Raw genomic sequence first — 23,543 nt, forward strand, 5'->3', positions numbered from 1 at the left:
TCTGTTCAAGCGGCCCTCGCTGTGCTGGTGAGAAGGGCCTGCAGGCTGCACACTCAGCTTTGTTCCTGCACAAACCGGCAAAGAGAGCTATACCTCAGCTCTGCAGAGTACACAGCAAACCCTCCGAGATTCCCAGGCCTGCCGCGAGCGTCTCCTGACATGAGGCGGGGCCCACGCTGCCCACGGAGCGGAGGCCACCTCACGCCACCTTTAGGATGTATAGCTGCCCATTCTCCGCAAGCAGCACTCCTGTGGCTGAGCCACCTTATGGGAACACTTACCCAGTAATACCTTCCAAAACAGAAGCGGGCCAAGGAAACAGGCACTGTTTATGTCACGCTTGCCGGACAACACAGCCCACCTGCTACAGCACCTGCATACCTGTGTACGTCCACACTCGCCGGAGCTGCCACAGTAACAGGAGGTGGGAAAACAGCGCCTTTACCGGCAGTCAAGGCTTTGAGAGTGAGCTGGCGAGAGGGCAGAGGTCTCCACATAAAGTAAGAGGAGCTCCTGTTCACCAGGTATTTACCCTCATGGGATGCAAATCACTGACCTTCTCTCCCAGAAACCAAGACTGGAAGAGATCACAGGTGGAGGAGCTGGCATCCGAGTCCCACATCCTGAGCCCTTCCTGCCTAGCTTTGTGTGGTGGGTGGGCCACGGCCCCAACACAGACTTGCCTTAACTGCAAGCCGCCTTCCCGTGGGTGTGACGCTGGGAACAGCAGCTCTTGAGGATGCTGTTTTTAGTTAAGGTATTTAATCCATATTATTGGAGGCCTTATAAAGAGAAGAAACCAGCAACCAGAAGTTGGAGAAAGCCACAGGGAGAAACCAGAAGAGCAGACAAAAGCAGAGGATGCCGCCATGTGACGGGCGCAGGTCTAGAAGCCCAAGGACCCCAACGCGGCTGGCAGCAGCACCAGGACACTACACACACCAGAAGAAAGCAAGCTGAGCCTGGATTTGGGGCTTCTCCAAGCCTCAGAACCATGAGCAATGGATTCCTTTGTCAGGCCAAAATGCATTCACCATGTGAGTTTGTTGTAGCAGCTCTGACAAGCTAGGGCAGTTTGTTTAGAAACGGTGATCTCTGGAGCCTGAAATGCAGCCACGACTGGGCCTGGGATGGGCAGTCAGTGGAGCCCAGGTGACGGCACGTGGGGGTGTCGTCTGCTGTGTCCACAGGACAGCTCATTTATAATTAACGGTGTGACATCTGCTCCAATGGATCAATCATGCCTCTTGGTTTTACCACATGCTGAAGACCTAAAGAATCACTAGTTCTACTTTTTCAAGGAGAATTTCAATATGTCCCTAAATTACTACCATTTTGATTTTCAGACTCACTTTTATTAAAATAAGAATAATTATTTCCTCCTATACACTTATACCAATCAAATAAAATAAAAATTTATGGAGGTTATCCATAAAACTCTGAATAACCAGTTAAAGGTTTCAAGTATGCATTAAAAGACCAGACTCTCTAAGTTATTTTTAACATAGTTATATCTGGAAGGTTTTAGAAAGGTTAATTACTCCAGCACAACGTAACACAGCACGGGGTACAGAGCTGCTGGCACCCGTTCCCGGGCAACAGGGCACAAATGCCCTTGCAATTACTGCCGGGCCCTGCTCCTCCCTCCCACGACGTGACAAGCGAAAGGAGAAAGGCTCTGCTGAGGTGAGGAGCTGAAACGCGCAGCCGGGCACAGGCCAAGCCGAGGGACACCAGGGCGTCCAGGAGCAGTCTCCCAGCTGCCGATGAAAGGTGCCTCGCCAGCTACAACCTCATTATTTTGAGACCTACACACTAAAGGTTATCAAAATCTCTGGGAAGAGATACAAAGAAAAAATGTAAACGAAATTAAAAACATTTATTCATGCTCTCTCTTAAAACACAATAATATAATGTAATAATAAGTAACAGAAGAGAAGGAGGAGAACAGTAAGACAGCCAACAGTTTCCTCGCAGCTCCCTCCTGGCGCCGCCACACGAGGACGGTTATGTGACCCCTCATATGATTTATCAGTCAATAAATGCCGGTGTCAGCAGAATTTGAAAGTCATATATATTTTTTAATTGCTGGAAATACTTATATATGGGAGAAAATTTTGTAAATTTGTCATATGCTTGTCAAAAAAGTTGTCTTTGGGGATCAGATTTGCCCAAATAGGAAGCAAATGATATTGATTTTTATTTTAATAATGCCTATATGGAAATACACAATGCCTCTGAAATAAGAAAAATAAAACTTCTGATAAATTTTAAGTTATGGACATTGCCTTGAAGTTCATCCTAGAAAAAGAACTATGTTCAAAATAAGCACACTGAGGACAGTATGTTTTTAGAGAATCCGGTTCAACCCAGAAGGAGTGCCCGACGGGCCCCAGGTGTGGCTGAGGGCCCCGGGCAGCTGACCCCGACTGTCCCCGCAGGACCTGCTGAAACGCGGCCTGCAATGCTCTCCTGGCCGGGGTACGTGCCGACTCCTCACCTTCTAGAAAGCAGCGGTTTAGACCAAGGTGTGGCCAAACACCAGTCTTGAGGCCTCTAAGTAGCACCTGCCTACTGAAGGAGATGTTTATGGTTTGTAATTTTAGAAGGGCTCAAAAAAGATTTAGCATCCTTGCAACAGCCACCCCAAACACCATATTAAATCTGGAGACATTTTAGTTGAGACCTTGAAAGTCCTCAACCAAGGACAGACTTAAAGTGGTATATTGGGACAAATGAAAGTGGCCCCGTTGTGCTTTGTCTCCATTGCCCAGTTTTGGGCATGGTTCAACCACAAGGCTCCCTGATGCCTCAAGCCAGGTTGGCGGCAAAGATCCATTCAGAGCTGGCACGGAGGCTCAGGCAGAAAACCATCACTCTCTCTGCACAAGCAGCTCCCAACTCTAACTCCCTGAATGGTCAAGTGGTCAATGAGGAAACGATGACTTCCTTTATGAAATAACACACATCCCAAAGTCACAGAGCATCTCGCCACGGCTCCTTCATCTAATCAGGGCTCCAGACCCAGAGACGCAATTCCAACTTTTTCTGGAACACTCTGTGTGGAGTGAAGTGAATGAGCGGCACCAAGGTGGAGGGGTACTAAGAACTTAAGTTTCACATGGATGCTTTAATTTCTCTTTATACAGTACATATTTTAAAAACGACTTAAATAGCAATTCAAATAACAACTTGACATTTTTGGAGGTATCTTTCACTCCAAGAATTTTCATTAATATTGAAGCACCAGTTTCACAGAAATATAAAAACTAAGATTTACTAAAACTTGCAGTTTGAGTAAAAAACTATAAAGCACAGTAAGACAGAAAGCATGAGTTCTTTAAATGCCTCTCCTAGCTGGAAGGTAAACTGAACCTCAAGGCACGAATTTGCAAACTTAAAATGAGAATTCTAATGGCCCTCCCCCTATATGAGACAACCGAAAATCTATTTACCAAAATAAACTTAAAACGAACAGAAATTTTTAAACGTTCAGAGATTTAACAAAGAATGAAGTTAAGTACTCAACCAAAAGCCCTTTTTGAAACCCCAACACTCACAACACAACACAAGTTTACTATTAATGAAAAACAGATAGCAGAGAACAGATTCTCCTTTGGCAAAGAGAAAGCTGCTTTTCTCTTCCCTGGTAACTATCTTCAGTACTTTACAGTCCTGGAAACCAGGAATGTGAATAGGATTTATTGTCAGGCAACATGCAATCATCTGATGTTAGTTATGGGACAGGGAAGGCATGAAACCTGCACAAATGGGGTCAGGCAAACTGGGCATCGACAGAGGCTGGTGGCAAAAGCACAGTGAGCCCCCCAATGACACCAGGGGGGTTCACGTCTCAGAACACAAAGAAACAGAACATGGAAAACCCTGGTCTCTGCACAGAAGATAATCAAAGGTCTAGCCTGTGGCAGCTGGAGGAGGATATGGCGGGAATCACCAGAAACCACCGGCTCTGAGGAGTTCTCTGGACAGGTTCCTTGCTGAATCTCTGTAAGAGCACAGGGCAGGCTAAGGTCAGGGTTCACGCACATTAGGACAATGGGGGGGTCAGAGGTCAGCCCTAACAAACAGTGTAACTGGAGGTGGGTATGGGTGTTTGCAGAAAGTCTGTGAGTAAGATGCTCAGGGTCAGTCATCGGCTCCCAAAAACACTCCGTGCTCTTCAGCCTCTGCTCCAGGCGGGCAGGGCGTGTGCTGTTCTCGGCCCTTTGACCAACCACGACAGGCGGCGTTTATTCTTCAGCCCTAGATGTCAATGAGCATGTGGCATCTCAGGTCTGTGTGATTGGGTGGGTGGGGGTGCAGGCCTGCGTAGGTGGGGGTGCAGGTCTATGTGGGGGGTGCAGGTCTGCGTGGGTGGGATGCAGGTCTGTGTGGGTGGGGGGTGCAGGCCTGCATGGGTGGGGGTGCAGGTCTATGTGGGGGGTGCAGGTCTGCGTGGGTGGGATGCAGGTCTGTGTGGGTGGGGGGTGCAGGCCTGCATGGGTGGGGGTGCAGGTCTATGTGGGGGGTGCAGGTCTGCGTGGGTGGGATGCAGGTCTGCTGTGGGTGGGGGGTGCAGGCCTGCATGGGTGGGGGTGCAGGTCTATGTGGGGGGTGCAGGTCTGCATGGGTGGGGTGCAGGTCTGTGTGGGTGGGGGGTGCAGGCCTGCATGGGTGGGGGTACAGATCTGTGCGGGGGGTGCAGGTCTGCGTGGGTGAGGGTTGCCATCACTTAGACTGAACCCCTGCACTAATGTGCACACATCACCCAGCAGGGCTTGTCTCGTTCTCCTTTGCCTCTAGCGCCACATTTGGTGCCCACCAAGTGGTCCATCAGATCTCCTAGGAGCGAAGAGGTACTCGAGACAACGCACTGTCTAACCCTTGAGACGCGCCCGTTTCATTCTGTTCACGTGTGTGCAGACCGTGGTGCTCGGCCTGTTTTACACTGACTGTCTCCCAATGGGACAAGACTTTCGTGGCAGTCCAAGCACGTGAGGTCTTACCACAACCCGTTTCTCTAAATGGGTGAAGCGCCCAAAGTCTCCTTGATGCAGCTGCTGGAACCAGGAGAGTCCGCGGCGTCTCACCCTAAAGGACTTTTATTCCTTCGGAGCTGGGTTTGAATCCCATCAGTCCTGCGTTCCTGCTCCCGTACTTACACCTCATGCTTCTTTGGTTCAGGATTTGCACTTATATTACGTGGGCCTTTAGGACTTGGGGATCAGAAACCCACGGAGTCACAGTCAGAACCTGGGTGTGGACACTCTGATTTCCTCTAGGGCACGTGGGCACATGAAACACTTCTCATGATAAAGGGAAATGTGTCTCTTTCACATGAAAGCAAACCAGGCAGGGCTCTTGAGTTCATCAGCCTTTGTTTTTCCACCGCAATGGAGGCCTGGGACCAGAAGGCAGTGGGAGGGTGACACGCCGCTCTGCTGCTTAGATAGAGAGAAAGGTGACAACTGCAGTTGCAAAATATAAACCGCCTCTGCTCGTCACGTTTCCCAGACAGGCCAGGAGCTGGGCAGGAGGCCAGGTACTCACTGGACACGCATAGATGATGCAGCACGCACTTCCTGCTCAAGGAGAGCATTTTTCCGAGGAGCCCAAAATACAATTGATTTTAATACTCCAGGGTAAGGTGAGGAACCCTAGTGAGGTGGGATGTTTAAAGCTAGTTTAGCAAACGCACAGAATAGGAAGCAATAAACTACACTTGAGAGGGTTAAGGAAATTCCAGTTGGGCTTCACCTTAAAGGATGAGGAGATTTTCACCAGGAAAACTGGGGGGAAGACATTTGAGGTAGAGGAAACTGCACGAAGAAACAGAGAGATGCAAAATGCAAGGTCTGTTCAGGAATGCAAGCAGGTGAGGAGGAAAAGATGAGGCTGGAGAAGCTGGTTACAGCCAGATCATGTAAGCCCTCAGATGTGCTGGAAAGTGCGGGCTTTATCTTACAGGCTGCAAGACTGGCAGCCATCGGGCATGGACGGGGAGACAGGGAGGTAGAGCTGCTTCCAGATGGTAAGAAAGAAATGATCTAGCAGACAAAACAAAACAAGCACATAATAGATTAAAAGGAGCTCCCCCCCCCCCCCAATTTGTGGCCCACACAGCTGCACACTGGAGCCGTGACAAGCCGGGTTAAAGCTCGGGAGAGCTCTCCCCAGGGATCCCTCTGGAAACCCACTTGGAGAAGCACTGTGCTGTCACATTAAAGGAGCACAAACAACACTACTCTGTAGCCGGGTCTCTAACAGGTAATGAAAACTGAGTAACAACAGAACAGAAGCCTCTTTTCAACCCCCGGAGGGAGATGGGGGTCAGGGGTGGGGCTAGGACAGTGGGATCAGGTGGGCAGGATCAGCCGGGGAGGGGGCAGGTAGAGTTAGGGTGCATGGGATCTGGGGGTCCAGACAGTGACCTGGTGGGGGGCACTGGCACAGCAATAACCTCTGCCCACCTTCTCGAACTCATCTACCCGTCAGCGTATATCACATCTCTGCAAACTGAGCTGCAGTTTACAAGGCCCAGAGATTCCTCTGAATAACTCTTAATGATAATTTCCTCTGGAAACTGAAGAAAAACCTGTCACTCCCTCATGTGTCTGCAAACGTGGATTCTCACTGAGGGTGTGTGAGCCTTTGGACAATCGCAGGGAGCACTGGTGAGAAGCCTCAGCTCACTCGCACTAGTGCCCTGCGCACTGGGGTGAGCAGCAGAGCAGCGCACGGGCATTGCTCGCTCCACCCTGTCTCTGGCCCCAACAAGGTGGGCAGCAGGATCAGCTCACAAACATTAGAAGGAAAAGGGCAGGAGAGTACAGACAGGCTCCTGGGATGACAAGAAAAGGGCTTTGCAGCAGGCCCCCCATGAGATGAATGCAACTATCCGATAAGAATGCCAGCAGCTGGCGCGTGGCCTGCCCTGTCTCAGGGTGGCGCGGACTTACGTTGCAGGTGGACGAGCCGCCGCACGCCGGGTAGGGGCCATCGGACCAGTCGGCTGGCTCTAGGGCAGGCTGCCGGTGCTGGGCCTCGTACTCCTTGAGCTGCAATGAGAGGGCACAGGAGGTCGAGCTATGGCCAGATACTGTCTGCCGAGCAGGGGCCACGTCCACCGGGGTTGGAGACGAGGCGCCAACAGGCTTCGAGGCTGAGAGGAAGGTACGTCCTGGCCAGGGGGCTCTGACGTGGATCGAACCAGCAGGCACAGAAGGTTCCTCAGGTGCAGAGCTCCAAAAAGCCACTGGTTTCCCCCATTATTTGCTGATTTCTAACATCAAAAACCATTTTCTCAGTTCAATTAGACGTTCAAAAACAGATACTGTCTCTTATTTGGCGTCTGAATTACCTCTCCACAGTGAAAGTCAGAGACACACTGTCCTTTTTAGGAAGACACATGTGGGAGACTCCTAATAAAAGCCACTCTCTTTTCTAGTTCGAGATCACTTAAAGTTGCCTGCTCAGTGTTATCACCCAGGGTTATGGGGAGGAAAATAACCAGGGACACTTAAAGTTTGGATTAGAAACTGAGTCTCTAGCTCCCAGAATACAGAAAGGCAAGTGCATGCTACAGAAAAGTCAGCAAATTTAACTTAGCAGAATTAAGGAAGGATCTTGCAGAATGGCATATGTGTGAAAAATTCCCTGTGTTTTCATAAAACACAGACATTTAACTCTGCTACTTAATACAGTGAAGGCACGACATCACTGCATTAGCATCCCAGCATAAAGCAGTTTTATTCGTGAACTCAGATGGACACTACACAGAGGGAAGGCCACGGGATGTGAGTGGTACGAGGATGGGCCTTGTCTCCAGCCATGTGGACGTGGGGGGAGGAGAAGGGCTGCGGGCTAAGGGCAAGCGGCTTAACCCTCTTTCCGGTTTCCCCACCTGGAAGCTGGGGGTGCTGATGAAAAGCTCTCACAGGGACGTGACCAGAAGCCCACTCTACTCACACGATAGTGCTGCTAGTCCAGCAATCTCGTGGCTTCAGACATGTGAGAGCGCAGGGCCAAAAGAGGCTCCAGGCTCTGAACTTTCGCCATCTTAGTCTTTTTAATTCTCTAGGGGCACAGATATTGTTCTGGCACTTGAACATTCACGGTATGTGCTGGAAGGGTCCTTCCTTCAGACATCCTGGTTTCTGAAAGGCTTTGTCCTCCCTGCACAGTCGGGAAACAGCTGCTGTTGAGGGACAACGCTGAAAAGATCTTCCCCAGATCTCTGTCCCACCTTTGTACTGGGCCCTGGGAGTCACAGAGAAGCTTCCTTTTCAATAAAAAAAGATACAAATTCCCAACTAGTCAACTACGAACAGGCTTGTGACGGTCAGGTTCCTGGTCAACTTGGTGAGGTGATGGTGCACAGGTGTCTGGTCAAGCAAGCACTGGTCTAACCATTACTGCAAGGACATTTGTGGCTGGTTAGAAAAACAAGAAGGTTGGTTTATTACATCATCACACGATTGCATCTTTGACTGATTACATCAAATAAGGGCATGTCTTCCACAAAGAGAGAATTCAATCAGCTGGATTTAATCCAATCAGTTGAAGACTTTTAAGGCAGAAAAGCAAACCTTCACTTTTTTTTTAGCCAGCCAGCCTCTCCTGGGGAGTTCATTGAAGACCTTCATTGGAGTTGCCAGTTTGCCATTGCTTTACAGAATTTGGACTCATGCATCCTGCCCTATGGAATATGGATCCCCACTGTTGCACGAGAAACTTTTATAAATCTCATATTTACAGATATCTCTTATTGGTTCTGTTTCCTTAGAGAACCGTGACTAAGACAAGGCTCAATATTTTTCTTCTGCTCCTTGTTTATCTCCATTACCGACCTACCTTTTGGGGCCTGTTCTGGTTTGCTAGTGCTGTCACTATGCAAAACACCAGAGACGGATTGGCTTTTATAAAGGGGGTTTATTTGGTTACAAAGTTACAGTCTTAAGGCCATAAAGTGTCCAAGCTAAGGCATCAGCACAGGGTCCCTTCGCTGAAGGATGGCCAATGGTGTCCAGAAAACCTCTGTTGGCTGGGAAGGCACATGGCTGGCGTCTGCTGATCCTTTAGGGAGGGGGCCGTCATTCAAAATTCTAGCAGTGCTTACTGTAGAGAGCATTTACATTATACCTAACCTAAATCCTTTCCAGCTGCAACCTTAATTTATTTACTTTTATTCTGCCCTGAGTAGAGATTAAATAAACAAACCAATAACCCTTCATATACGCAAAGACAGGGGTTAAGTCCTTTCAGCTTCTTCTCTGAGATAAATCCTTTCCAATTTTTCTCCACGGGACCTATTTTTAAATACTCCAACCACGTTGTTGTCCCCTTTGGCTCTCTCTACATCTCTGTCACTGATGCGCACTCACTGCTATGAGGAAATGATTCAATCAGGCACGCAGGTTCCAGCTCAAAATCGTGTGGTCTGATGAACCAGATGTCCAGGCTCCCCGCCGAGCCCATCCTCCCAGCTAGGTGCCTCCGTGGGTGTGGACCACACACACCTGCTCTGGAGGCTGCTCTGCCTCCCCAGCCAGCTCTCAGCCCCCTTTCTCCGGCAGGACAACCCTGCAACACAGTTTAAACTCCAGAGCTCCCTGCACCCCGCAGGGCGGGCTGATGTTAGGGTTCTCCTGACGGCCCCTTCAACAAATCCCCCTTCAACAAATCACTAGCTCAAGAGATTGTGTCTCAGGCTCTGACAAAAGATACCTGTCAGTAAGAAAAGTTCACAATGCCAAAATATCAGCCAACTCCGTGACAAACATTGAGTGCTTTTTGTTTTCAGTGCAACACTGACTCAGCAATAAAATAAATGTTTTAAAGAAACTATTGAGGTTTAGAATCAGGTATACTGAACCACGTTGGGTGTCCTTGTCACTGTTTCAAGGTTTAGCCCTTCAAGATTCTACTTCAAGATTTATGATAAAGTTGTGGCTCATATGATGGTTCCTTAGCAACTTGAAAGTTTATGTCAGTTTCCAAACATGCCTAGCTTAGACTTGTCTACACAGTACTGAACTAATTGTTGAAAGTGAAAGATCAACAGTCAAATCAGTTAATTTGTTGTTCAACAACAAACCAGGAAATCTCTTAATAAATTGATGCCTCACTACCATAAATGCTGCCCTACGTTGTAAGGTTAATTTTGCTCCTTGTAGTGCCTAATTTAACTCAGAACAATAAGATGACAGAATAAATTTCAATTAATATCTACTTAAAATGAAATTAAACAAAACTTTAAGGTATATCGGAAGCTTAACCTTTAGTCTATTCAAAGTTTAGTTTCTAAAAACACCTTACAGAACTGATGTTTATAATGTTTATAGCATAATATATTTAACCTTTTCACAAAGCTGGTAAATTTTGATCAGAGGAGTTTTTTTCTCATTAAAGTGGTCCCCAGATCAAAAATATCTGCCATTCATTCATTTGTATATTTATTGAACATGGAAATTTCACCTCACAAAGTAGAATGCTTACATGAACTAAACAGAACAAAATAATATTGTATCTAGTAATTTGGGTACCTGATGACCTTCAAGGTACCAAAATACTACTTTGAACAACATATTCCTATACCTTTAACGCCCCAAAGCATTTTAATGGTAAAGCAGACACCTGCACCCTTACCCTTGCAAGCGCTTCTTCAACAGTTATCATCTTCTCCTTGACCATCATCATCAGCTGGATCCGCTCCTCATCACTCATCGTTATCTCATTTGCAACATAACCGACATCTTCACCTGGAGTTGGACGACAAACATCAACTGCATCAAAGCAAGTAGGATGGAGCAGCAGGACCGACCTGAACGTGTGCTCCAGAGCCAGGGTGGGCTCCCTGGGGCACTGGCTCAGCAGGGTCAAAGAGCACAGCTCACTGCAAACAGGCGCCAGGGACACACAGACGTTACTTCAGAAATGGGCCCTTCAAAATGATCGGGCTTCCATGACGGAAGGCCCAGCGGGGGAGTTTTGGAAGACAGCTGTCAGGTCTATGTCTCAGGGGGCGCAGACGTAATTTAAGCCACCAACTACATCAGACAAGTCTTCCAAGGCTCCTTTGGCCAGGGGTTCTGTGCCCTTCCATTTTAAAGGTGAAAGAGAAGAAAACATTTCTGCCAGAGGAGTGGAAGGGACCCTGCATGTGAGAGAGGAGAGCCACCACAGCATGGTCACCCCAAATGCCCACTGAACTATAGGGTACCTGCAGTTCCTCAGGTGAGCACTAACAAACAAAACCATGCAGGGGGAGCTCCCTGAGTTCACCGAAAGAATGGGTCTGAGAGTATTACTGTCATAAGGATGTTTCCAGACAGTCGGGAATGTGCGTTTCCAACCCCAAACCAAGGGTGTCCAGGCCTGCAGAGCACCCACGTGCCCTGGTCGTGTCCCTTCCAGAGGACCCTCCCGTGGGGCCAGAGCCCGGCGTTGGAGCTGCTGGGCACGTGGACCACCTCCCACTGCCCACCAGGCCCGGTAGGGTCAGCGCACTTACACAGGACTGCTCCTGGCATGGCCTGCCGGGGTCTGTGCCCCCGTTTCCCTGCCTCATTTCCATTCTGTCCTGAACCAGTTCTTTCGCCCCTCCTGCACCTGTGTGCGCTGCAAGAGAAGAGCTGGCCAGTCCGATCCGTGCACTGTCTGTTACTGCAGCAGCGAAGGTGGACAGGGAGTCGGCTTCCCTAACAGTCTACCCACCGCCTGCCCGCCTTACTCCTTTCTTCCTAAATAAGACTTTGCTAGAGTCCAAGGTTTATTTTGAATCACACATGAGCCTGGGTGTGCACCAATAGGAAACACTGGGAATGTTTAAGAACAGCTCCCTTAAATCAGAACAACTTAAAAAATAACCACATCAAACGTTTCCAAGGAACCCAGGCCTGCGCACTGTGTGTGTACATAATAGAGAAGCATTCTGAGCACAGCAGAGCACTAAGGCTGTGTAAAGGAAAACCAGTAGTTTCACTGGCAAGCAACTAAAAATTTTAATCTAATGATAACCTCCTGCAGCTGGACATCTGGACATGGCTTCGCTTTGGTTTGTCTCTGAATAACCACTGAAATGTAAATTTCATAACTGGGCCCCCAAAGGGACAATATATTTGCTTACTTCATAAACAACAACAAACCATCAATCTCCTGGGGCAATGGCCCCATAACTGTCCTACACATGGAAAAGCATAAAAAAGTCAGATGATTCCAAGAGACCAGGCAGGGTGTAGGGTGGGAGAACACAGGACGAGCGAAATGCCCAGACTTTCCTGGTAAGTAAGAGGAAACTTCCGGAGGAAACTGGTCAGCTCTGTCAAGAAAGGATTGATGCCTGCCCAGTTTGTTTCCTTTGATTAAAACTGAAATCAGTGGCACGGTTCCGAGTAACAGCAGGTTCTTTGGAAGCCGGAGCACCTGGGTGCACGGGGGGCGAGCTGCTCCCACTCTCAGGTTAGTGGCCCAAGCACCTCAAAGCATCAGTTAGAAGCTCTACGTCTGCCAGCCGGTTAGTACCTTTTGACGTCTGTCTCATTATTCCTTTCTGGTTCTTCCGGAAGTTCTGCCAGAAATACTTATTTTTCTTTTTCCAATCTCCTTTTCCTTTAAAAAAAAAAAAAGAAGAAAAAGAAAGAAAAGGCACACGCGATAAATTCATTAAAAACAAAAGTAGTCTCTTCCTTATAATTAAAAGCTTATGAAAATACTTAGATTTCACCAAGAAAAACAAACAAACGGTTTTTCGCCTCTGGTTCATGAAAACACCTATAAAGTTGTTTAAAAGAAACATAAAATTTCCTTGTAGCAAGAAACAGTACAGAGGGGAAGTTAAGACAAGAAATAAAGCAGTATTAAAAGGCAGGCAAACGAGTGTATGGAACTCTGTATTTTATGCATGTTTTTCTGTAAACCTACAACTTCTCCAAAAAGAAAACAACAGGCAGGCAAACGTGCATCCTGGCAGTGTCCCTGCTGCCACAGCCAGTGGGCCGAGGCGGCCCTGTTTTGTAGCATACTTTCCCCCTTTGTTCTTGCAGTTATTTCAACTAAACCACAAATAGGGCACCCTAAGAGGGTGACTTTGTTTTACTTCTGTTGTGATCTGTGCTGGGTTAACTCCCATTTTCCCAGACTTAACGAGAACAGCAGCCCAGCTGGGGGTCGCGGGCCCGGCGGTCAGCACAGCAGGGGCCTGGGCTGGAGCGGCCACCGCAGCCGCTTCTCCACGCACGCAGCCTGCACGCGCCGGCCTGGGCGTGGTTTCCACTCTGGCGTTTGGCTGCCTGCAACCTACCCACAGCTGGCCCCAGGCACCAGGACAAGGAGAACAGACTGGCCCCGCGGCGGCACCTCCCACTGGATCCTCCCCGCTGCCCTCCTCGTCTGGTTTGAGTGGCTTTCAGGTGAAAACAACTCCACTGCCATAGCTAGACGCTTTTAGTATCTGGTAGGGCTCTAATTATCAATAATAGGTAATGCCTTTTAAAAAGCAACGAGAAAGGCGGAGAGTAAGCAGAGTGAAACGACTGCACAGCCCTTTATTCCTTGTAGATAAACAGAAGAACCACAGCTGCTGCGGGGCTGACACGGCCCCGTCACTGCAGCTGCACGGCCACCTGCAGGGTCCATCGCTCCAGCCCCACTGTCCTGGGCTGGCCTGCAGAGGGGGGCACTGCTGGTTTCTGTGGTCTAGACTGGGGGTGCCAAGCCATGCCGCCTGGAACAGGGCACGCCCCGGCCAGAGGGTGCTGTATGTCCAGACAGGGTGCCTTGCTCTAATTTGGATAAATCCAACCTACAGGAATGACCAGAGACGCTTGCTTCCTTGGGGCTAAACAGAAAGATAAAAGAGAAGTGGGATTTTAAGTAGCTCAACCTTTCTCTGGAGAAATTTGGGAAATGATGTATTTCTCTGATTGTAAGCTCTATGCCTCCTTCTTCCCATTTTAATAAATGGCAACAGCCAACACTTACTCAGCACTTACGACATCCAGACCCGCTGCAATCCAACAGCGCACCTCGCTTAAAGCCCATGGTGCAGACCCTGGCTGAGGGGCAAGGCTTTGCTTGAGGCCCTAACCCAGCCCTGCCAGGCTCCCCATTCACCCTCTGACAAAATAGAAGGGTATTTCATAAGCAAGGAAATATAAAATGCATAATGCTCTAACTGAGCGTAATCTTTGGAATCTAAAACTTCCAAATCTAAGGATTTATCCTACGGACACAATCAGAGATGGGTGCAGGGATTTTTACAGCAGCAACATTCCCCTGGGGTGGTGAAAAGACTGGAAACAACTTAACTGTCCAACAGAGAAGAGACTGGTCAAACAGATCATGACATTTACGATACGATGGACATTATGCAAGCAAAAATATACTGAATGGAGTACAGCAGTATATCAAAAAATGCTCATGGTATTCCATTGGAAAAAAAAATTTAAGTATATAGAGTATGAATCCAATTATGTTTAAAAACACACAGAAAAAAATCAAAATCTTAACTGTTTATTCTGGGTGAAAGAATTTTTTTTAATTTTCATATATTTATGTTTTCTATAATTATTAAAGGAAAATAAGTATTATAAATACTTAAATCAAGAAAGGCAGTACTGACCTACAGAGCCGTCTTCTGAGTTTGATTTATGAAGAGGATTCCTAGGAAAAAAAAAGAAAAGACAGATTACAAGGGATCCACTGCAGGGAAAGAGCTACGAAGGGATGGCCCTCACTCCTCGGTTGCTGAGGCACCTACAACTGGAGTTGCTGCCACTGAGAGGTCTCCTGTGTAGCAGGAAAGAGAAGGCAGATGATGGTGAAAATACAGATCCAGCATCACAAACATAAATGTCCCTGGGCTGGCAGGTGAGGCAAGTGGTCAGCTCTATGAAAAATAAGGGGGGGGGGACCCTAGCACAGAAGGCCACATGCCTCCCAAAGGAACAGCCAGCTCACGGCCAAACGGCAAGGGCAATGTCCACCCTGCAGATCTTCCACCAAGAGAGGCCAGATGTCTGCATTTCCATATGTGAGCTCCACATTTTCAGTGACAGCAAATAGCTGGACTTTTAAAAATTAACCAGGACGTTTAGGGCTCCGTACTTCGCCTGCCCCCGGACCACCTTTGGCTGCCAGTGTGTGACGGCTGATAGGATGAACCCAAATGACCTGAACAGCATGCACAGCCAGAACCAGCTAAGTAACCCTTTCTCCTGACAATACATAGACAAATATCAACTTAAATCAAGAGAGCAGGGAAACCAAAGAAAGGGAAAACTGGTTGTCTCAAAGGTAAGAGCCACCCTTGGAGCAAGAAGGCAAGTTTAGTGTCCTTGGGCTCCCTACAAGGCAGAGCAGAAAAAAGGAAGCCACAATCGAACAGCAACGCATACACTCAGGGGTCAGGCTTGCATGCGCACTGCATGCTCATCCCCGAAAGGGCACAACAAGGAGCCTGGCAAGACGCTCTTCGAGCGAGGCCTGCGTTCCCGAGATGGGCTGGGAGTCAGAGCTGAGCACAGAACATCCACGCCACTCTCTGTCTACCTTGTATTGCAGGTAAAAGGGACCTCAAGAACTTAGGGGGATAGGGGGCGACTTTTTCTCATGCAGCGCTCACCGTGAATAAGCCCCACACATCTGACACAGGGCACTGCTGCTCAATGACTTCTGGGTGTCATTTCTGAACAGAAGGCACAGACCTCGCAAGCACCCCGGTCCTCCAGAACTGCTTCCGACTTGCACAGAAACCTGTCAGTCCTCTACTGTATGCAAGGGGGGAGAGCAGGGGCTGAGAAGAAGGACAAGGAGAAACAGGTGCAGAGGCAAGAGGGACTGACTCGAGCTCCCTCACTGCTGGGCTGGACACAAAAGGTGAGGAAAATCTACCCCCTCATCAAATTTTGCCAACATTTAGTTTCTAGGTCTACCTCCTGCCTCCTAACGACACAAACATGAAAATGCCTGGCATTTAAAAAAAAAGAAAAAGAAAATGCATTAACATATATGCACTGGAAATTCTTCAAGCAAATAACCATTTCAAATTCTAATTCAGAAGGACGTCACCAACATGGCGACGTAAACAACAACTGAAAACTTCTCTCCAGAGATTCAGCAAAGGAAAGGACAATTCTGAGCTATTTGAAACTCTGGAGGAGGATATAGACTGGAAAAAGACCCTGCAAAGACTGAATTGAAGAAAAAGAAGTATCAGGTAGGAATCTGCCTGCCCCCCACCCCCCACTCACACTCAGTGTGGGAAAGGCACAGAATCAGCTGACAGGAACCTCCCACAAGGCCCACAGTTTATACAAATAATCCCTCACAGCAGTGAGACACACCCCACTGTTTGAAGACCTGGGGGACAGGGGGGGACCTCTCAAGGCCCAGGTCAGTGAGGGATGAAGAGACTGAGAAAACGTGCACAGAGACTGTTTCCAGCCCTGGGTCTGAAAGCCCTTCCCCTACCCTTGAGGGAAGCAGCAGCCAGCAGCTGTTTCCTTGCCTGGGCTAGGAATACTGGGTCAGATGAGGGAGCCCTCTGCCACGGGTGGAGCCCCACATCAAGACAGAATTTGGCTGGAAAAGCGAGGGCATAGGAATCCCGCACTTTCAGCTCAACTGTGTAGACACAGCCTGCACTTGGAGGCAAAGCAGCCTCTGAGGATGATTAAGTTACTGAACAGTGCCCTCTGCTGGACGGTCTGGAAAGTGCAAGGGAAGAAAATACTTTTTAAAAGATACTCAGACCCTTTCGTAGGAGCACAGGAGCTGGGTTACACACCCTGTATAGAAACCCAGCCTAGTTTTGGCTGAGAAATAGGGAAGACCCAACTGTTAAAGCAAGGCCCCAAAACAAACCCAGGTCTTGCTAGCCAGTGGGAAACAGAGCACCACTGGAAGCCAGCAGATCTATATTACCACACACAGTGACCTTCCTGGGGTGCCCAGTGCCTACCTCCCATCCCTGTGGCAGGCCACAGTCAGTGCCTGACTTTGGGGGGAAGACTGGGGGGCAGAGCCAATATGACAACTGGCCAGGGAAACAAAGAAAATATAGAGATCAAAGAAAACCAACAAGAAAACTTTATGCAAAAGAGAGAAAACAACCTGCAGAATAAACCAGTCAAGAAAATCAGACGCCTAGACAGCAAAAAAATCATGAGCCACATCAGGAAACAGGAAGATATGGCCCAGTCAAAGGAAGAAATAAACACCTCAATTGAGATTCAGGAGTTGAAATAATTAATTACAGACGTTCAAACAAATCTTTTAAATCAAATCAATGAGTTGAGAGAGAATGTGACAAAAGAGATGAAAGATATAAAGAAGACACTGCATGACCAAAAGGAAGAATTTGTAAGCTTGAAAAAACAAACGGCAGAACTTATGGGAAGGAAAGGCACAACAAAAGAGATGAAAAACACAATGGAGACATACAACAGCAGACTTGGAGAGGCAGAAAAAAGGATCAGTGAGATGAAGGACAGGACATCTGAAATCCTGCACACAAAGGAAGAGATAGGGAAAAGAATGAAAAAATATGAGCAGGGTATCAGGGAACTGAATGACAACATGAAGGGCACAAATATGTGTGTTACAGGTGTCCCAGAAGGAGAAGAGAAGGGAAAAGTGGCAGAAAGAATAATAGAGGAAATAATCAATGGAAATTTCTCAACTCTTATAAAGACATAAAATTGCAGGTCCAAGAAGCACAGCTTACCACAAACAGAACTGATCCAAATAGACCCACTCCAAGACACTTACTAATCAGATTTTCAAATGCCAAAGACAAAGAAAAAATTCTAAAAGCAGCAAGAGAAAAACAATGCATCACATACAAGGGAAGCTTGATAAGACTAAGTGTGGCTCTCTCGCAGAAACCATGGAGGCAAGAAGACAGTGGTATGATATATTCAAGATACTGAAAGAGAAAAACTGACAACCAAGAAACCTATATCTGGAAAAACTTTCCTCCAAAAATGAGGGAGAGTTTAAAATATTTACAGATAAATACTGAGAGGATTCGTGAGCAGGAGAGTGCTACAGACAGATAGGAAAAGGCAGGAGACAAAGGTTTGGAGAAGAGAGTAGAAATGAAGATATCAGGAGATAAAAAGAGGGTAGAGATCAGACATTTGATGTTGAAGGAGCATAGAATGTTCTAGAGGATTGACTGTATAGATCCAGAAATGGATAGCACAATACTGTGAGCACACTGAAAAATGATGACTATGAAAACAGTTGAAAGAGAAAGGTTAGGGGTATATTTGACATTAGAAGGAAAGAAAGAAGATAAAGACTGGGACTGTAGAACTTAGTGAAACCTAGTGGTCAATGAGTTTGACTAAATGTACAAAATAAGAATGTTTTTACACGAGGAAGCGGCAAGAAGGAATGAATTTGTGAGGTATGCAACTAGGTGAATGGACCATGAGACAGTAGGTTGAGTCAAATACGCCAGAAATGAAAAGATAAACATTATAACGCCTCACTAATGTGGCCTAATAAGAATGTGCAAAGTCTGAGAAGTGAATTTGGGGGCATGGGTTATCAGGGGAAGGCTTGTGTGAAGACTCCTAGATTGTCAACTCTTACAGCAGTCAAGTCTATTCACGAGTTGTAACAGTTATTTCTAAATTTTGAGATGCTGAGCTGTTTGTGTGTGACATGGCCAGTCCCCAGAGCTTTGGGTGTCTGTGTGGTGCCTGGGACTTGGAGCCAGAGTTTGGCTTTTGTGAGTGTTGGCACTGCCCCATGAATCTACTGTTAAAGAGGCTGAAAAGGAGATCAGACTTTGATTGGAGATATGAATGAAATGGACTTGGTTGAGATTGGGGTAGTTCAGACTAAAAGATAGAGGATGATATTAACTGTGTTTTAAAACTGTGGCTTCCATGTGGGACCTAAGGAAGAGATGTTTATTTGGTGCAAAATCTGTATTTTCTGTAGCACACTATCTAATTTAACTTGTATGGTCAGTTTACTCAAATACCATAATTACATGGAACCCTGACTAAGGAGTGAGATCTTGTTGGTTTGTACAGGTTAGCATGAAGCCCCAATACAACCCAGAGTAATTTGGGCAGAGAATAAAAAGCATTTGCAAATCCCCCTTGAGGGACTGAGGGAAAATGTGGCAACACTAAACTTCCCCACCTGGGAAATTCCTGATACTCTCAAAAGCATTGGGGACTAACAGTTTAGTAGACCAAGATCTTGATATTGGGGCTTGCCCTTATGAAGCTTGTTACCACAAAACAGAGGCTAAACCTGCTTTTAATTGTGCCTTAGAGTCTCCCCGAGTGCCTCTTTGTTGCTCAGATGTGGCCTCTCTCTAGCTAAGCCAACTTGGTAGGTAAACTCACTGCCCTCCCCCCTATGTGAGACATGACTCCCAGGGGTGCAAATCTCCCTGGAAATGTGGGACATGACTCCTGAAGATGAGCCTGGACCCTGCATCGTGTGACTGAGAAAGACTTCTGGATGAAAAGGGGGAAGAGAAAGGAAACAAAATAGAGTTTCAGTAGCTGAGAGATTTCAAATGGAGTCGAGAGGTCATTCTGGAAGTAACTCATTTTAGTTTATTAGAATAGTTAGAAGGAAATACCTGAAACTATTGAACTGCAACCCAGTATCCTTGATTCTTGAAGGCAAGCGTATAGCTATATAGCTTATATGGTGTGACTGTGTGACTGTGAAAACCTTGTGGCTCACAATCCCTTTACCCGGGGTATGGACAAATGAGTAGAAAAATGGGGACAAAAAGTAAATGAATAATACGGGGGAGGAGGGGTATGGGATGTTTTGGGTGTTCTTTTTACTTTTATTTTTAATCTTATTTTTAATTTTTGGAGTAAGGAAAGATTGTGCTGATGAATGCACAATTATATGATGATACTGTGAACAATTGTTTTACACTTTGGATGACTGTATAGTATGTGAATATATTTCAATTAAAAAAAAACCCTCCAAAAAAACTCAAAGGAAAAAAAAAAAAGTAAATTGACCAGAAAATGATAAGCAGTGGGGAGAGTGTGGCCAGGGAGGGCACTGCAGCAGTCCCAGGGACAGGCAGAGGAGAGAAACACGGCTGTGGGGACAGGAAGGAAAGATATAACTTGATAACTAATTTGCACCACAAAAATCTGTTGGTTAAACCAGGGGTAGGGGTGGAGAGTTGATGCCCAGTGGGTACCAAGTTTCTGTTTGGGGCGATGAACAGTTTTGGTAATGGATGGTGATGATGGTAGCACAACACTGTGAATGTAATCAAACACCCTTGAATTCTATACTTACAACTGGTCAAAATGGGAAATGTTATGTTGTACATATGTGACCACAATAAACGTTTTTTAAAAAATTTTAAAAAAATTCTAATTCATTCAGCAAAATGTGCCAAGCAGTGTTACGAATAAGGTACTTGGGTAAACATGAAGAAATGGGCCTGAGAGTTTAGGGAGGGGGACAAAAAAAGTAGCAGCACAAGCAATGCGAAAAGGCCTCAGAAGTACAAGGCAAAAGGGCTGGGGCTAAGGCAGGAAAATCTTGACAGAGAAATAACATTCAAGCTGAGGTTTGGGCTCCTCCAGTTTCAATTTCACTCTGCCGCATTTTGAATCCAAACCATAGCAACAGGGCACCTCACTACAAGCACTGAGAGCCACGTGACCCCGTGACCACGTCATGCAAAGAAGCCCCATTTTTGCACTCATGCCAAGGAAGAGGAACGTCTTGACTTAACTGCCAAGGACCAAAGATATCAACTATGCCTAGCTCTTGATAAACAAACTAGTTAAGCAGGTGATGCATTTAAAATACACAGGTAAACTTCACTTTTTCTGAGATATTTTTCACAGGAAAACGGTCAAAAGAAACCTAGCATCTCTTTAGTCCTTTACTGATTTAGAGCAATAAACTGTAGCACTGTAAGGAACTAAGCGACCATTGAATCCAAACCCCAGTTTACAGAAACTCTGCTCCCCACAAGTTGAGGAAGTGGCCAAAGGCTCCCTGGCAACCCAGTGCCGGCGAGGGTACCTCTCTTCCTAGCCCAGCTTTCTTCCCCACACATGCCTTGCTCTCCTTAATCTGGAAAAAAAGTAATTATTCTCGCCTTTCTGTTCCTGAAAAGTTCAAAGCCTCACTTCCATTCTTCTAACCCATTTTTCATTCTTTCTGCCTAATGGGCATGTCTAAAACCATTAAAAAAAAAACACTTCAGAACTTATTCTGCAGAAAATAGTTCATTCCCACACAGTTATCACAAAATACAATTGCATTTTACCCTTTAAAATGCTGACTTACAATGTTTTTGCATCTTTATCTCCCTTCTTCAAATATCACACATTCTGAACAATCTGTCCTCAGGTCTGGACTTTGGGTCCGAGGGGCATGTCCCGGGCGTCAGTGCACTTCCCAAAATCGTCAGCAGAGGGCACCGTGGGTTCTCTGCTCACCTTGCTGGGGGAGGTGGACTTGCCTGTTTCAAAAACCTGGTTCCCAATTAGACACCAGCCAAAGAACAAGTCACTGCTTCCGAGGAGTCAGCCTCCCTCACTCGCCAATTTGCGAAGGGGGAAAATGACACCATGTTAAGGTTAGTTTGGATGCAGTGACCGTCCCAGCAGACAGAAGCTAGCAGAGCAGCAGAGCAAAAGCCATCTCCTTTCTCCTTCAGACTATCAGAAATCTCACCCACAGGGACAAAGTCAGTGATGTGACCAGAGTCCACAGCTGCACGGCAGCAGGTGGAAGAGGTCATTTACTGATCTCCTGCTGGAGGAGATTGATGCCCAGAAGTCAGCACGAGCGAGGTGCCCTTCCTGCCAGACGCCACGCATCACTCCCTTCGCCATGCATCACTGCCACTGCTGGGGAGAGGGTGGTGAGGAAGCAATAAGTACCATTCTGCTGTACTCTGGAGAATCCATTCAAGGATTTAATAACCATCAAGTATTGTATTTCAAGTCTCTGAACTCAACCCTAAGCAAACATCTTTCCATCAGTAACTACCACCAACAGACCTCAAAACTGCTTCCATGTAAAACATTCTTCCGCAACATTCATAAACTACTTTAGCCCTCCCTGAAAGTGAAATTCATTTAAGAAACTTCTCAAGGTAAGGAGTTGGTAAATTAGATTAGAAACCCACCGCGGGTGGCAGTGAGTGCTGTGCCCGGCCAGCCTCTGAGGCTGACCACACTCCTGTCGTCAGGCCCTGCCCAGCGTCACCCTAATGCTGTGTCTTTACATATGGTGAAATGGACACCCTTTGAGACCCCCTACCAAGGAAAGGCCCGGCTCCTGACACCCTGGGAGCAGACAGACCACGGGCTCCAGTTTACCTCCTCCCTCAAGTCCCTTGGCATCTCCCCCACTGCACTCTCCCTCCCGCCAGCCTCCACCCACCACGCGTCAACACAGCCTCCCGCTCGGTGTCCGGCTCCCAAGCTGCCCATTCCATGGGGTTCATCTCTGACATCAGCAAGTTCCAAGGGCTGGGGCTGGGACAGCTCCACAGGCAGCAGGAAACGCTGGGACCAAGGGCTGTAAGAGCCTTCGTTCTTCAAACTACCTTGTGTCTTGAAAGCCTGAGAACGGCACCTTTCCCCAACTCCCAGAAAGAGAAGAGATTGGAAAATGGGGCTCCCCAGGCCCAGCCCTGCGGGGAGCAGGTTTCTCTGACTCAGGAAAGTAGCCGAGGCAAGGGCCAAATTGCTGTCCCTCCAAGCAGAGCCAGGCTCAGCAGCTTGTCTGGTGATTAAATTTTTCCCCGTCTGCCACAGACACCCCTTTTTCAGCTCTGGTTTGCTGGGTATTTTCCTTATAATAAAGATGATCTTTTCAGATGTGGCTACAATTTGGTAGTAGGAAGGCTAATGAAAGAGGGAACGATGACTTAGTGAGCAAAACGTCTCCAAGTGACTTTTTATCTTCTGTCCCTCACTCAGCTAACAACATGGAAAGTATTTTCAAATGAGGGGAAGGACTCCAGCTATACAGGCAGAGAAGAGGGAAGATGCAGGTTGCCAGTTGTGTGTTCACAGAATGATAATCCCCTGGCTTTAAACAGGTATGTACATACAAATAGAAGCAAACTTAAAAAAAATACAAAAACTTGGCTCACAAAGGAACCTCCTTTATTCCTGCTAAAAAGTATTGACTTTGGCTATTCCTGCAGTGGGCATCGCCCACGAGGTGGCAGCCAGTGGACAGAAGAACTCAGAGCGCTCCCTCCCCTAATTAGGGCTGCATGCTCTTTTAACTAGTCCACAGGAATAAGGGAGCGGGAGGGGCTGCTCTTGAAGTGGGTCAAGAAATAATAGAGACTCAGTTTTAAAAGCAAAAGTCAGGATGAAGGCGTCAGACCCACTCTCCAGCCAGGGCCAGGCCCTGGGCTCTTGCCAAGACACAATTCCGTTCCTGGGAGCTGAGGGAGCAGGGGCTTCCTAAGAGTACCGAGGGAACCAGTTGACCTTACAATTTTCCTTTAAAATATTTAAAAATAAATCAAATTCCAAAAAAAAAGAGAAAAACCC

General features: G+C 47.1%; 1 protein-coding gene across 1 annotated transcript in view; it reads right to left on the minus strand.

The window, feature by feature from the left end:
- Positions 1 to 23,543, minus strand: part of SASH1 (SAM and SH3 domain containing 1) — a 157,073-nt gene that overhangs the window by 62,626 nt on the left and 70,904 nt on the right. Inside the window, 4 exon segments of the mRNA XM_037842581.1 lie at positions 6,960 to 7,058; positions 10,648 to 10,760; positions 12,523 to 12,609; positions 14,621 to 14,661. Coding sequence (XP_037698509.1) covers positions 6,960 to 7,058; positions 10,648 to 10,760; positions 12,523 to 12,609; positions 14,621 to 14,661 — 340 coding nt within the window.

Source organism: Choloepus didactylus, chromosome 7, assembly GCF_015220235.1.
Source record: "Choloepus didactylus isolate mChoDid1 chromosome 7, mChoDid1.pri, whole genome shotgun sequence".
NCBI lineage: Eukaryota > Metazoa > Chordata > Mammalia > Pilosa > Megalonychidae > Choloepus > Choloepus didactylus.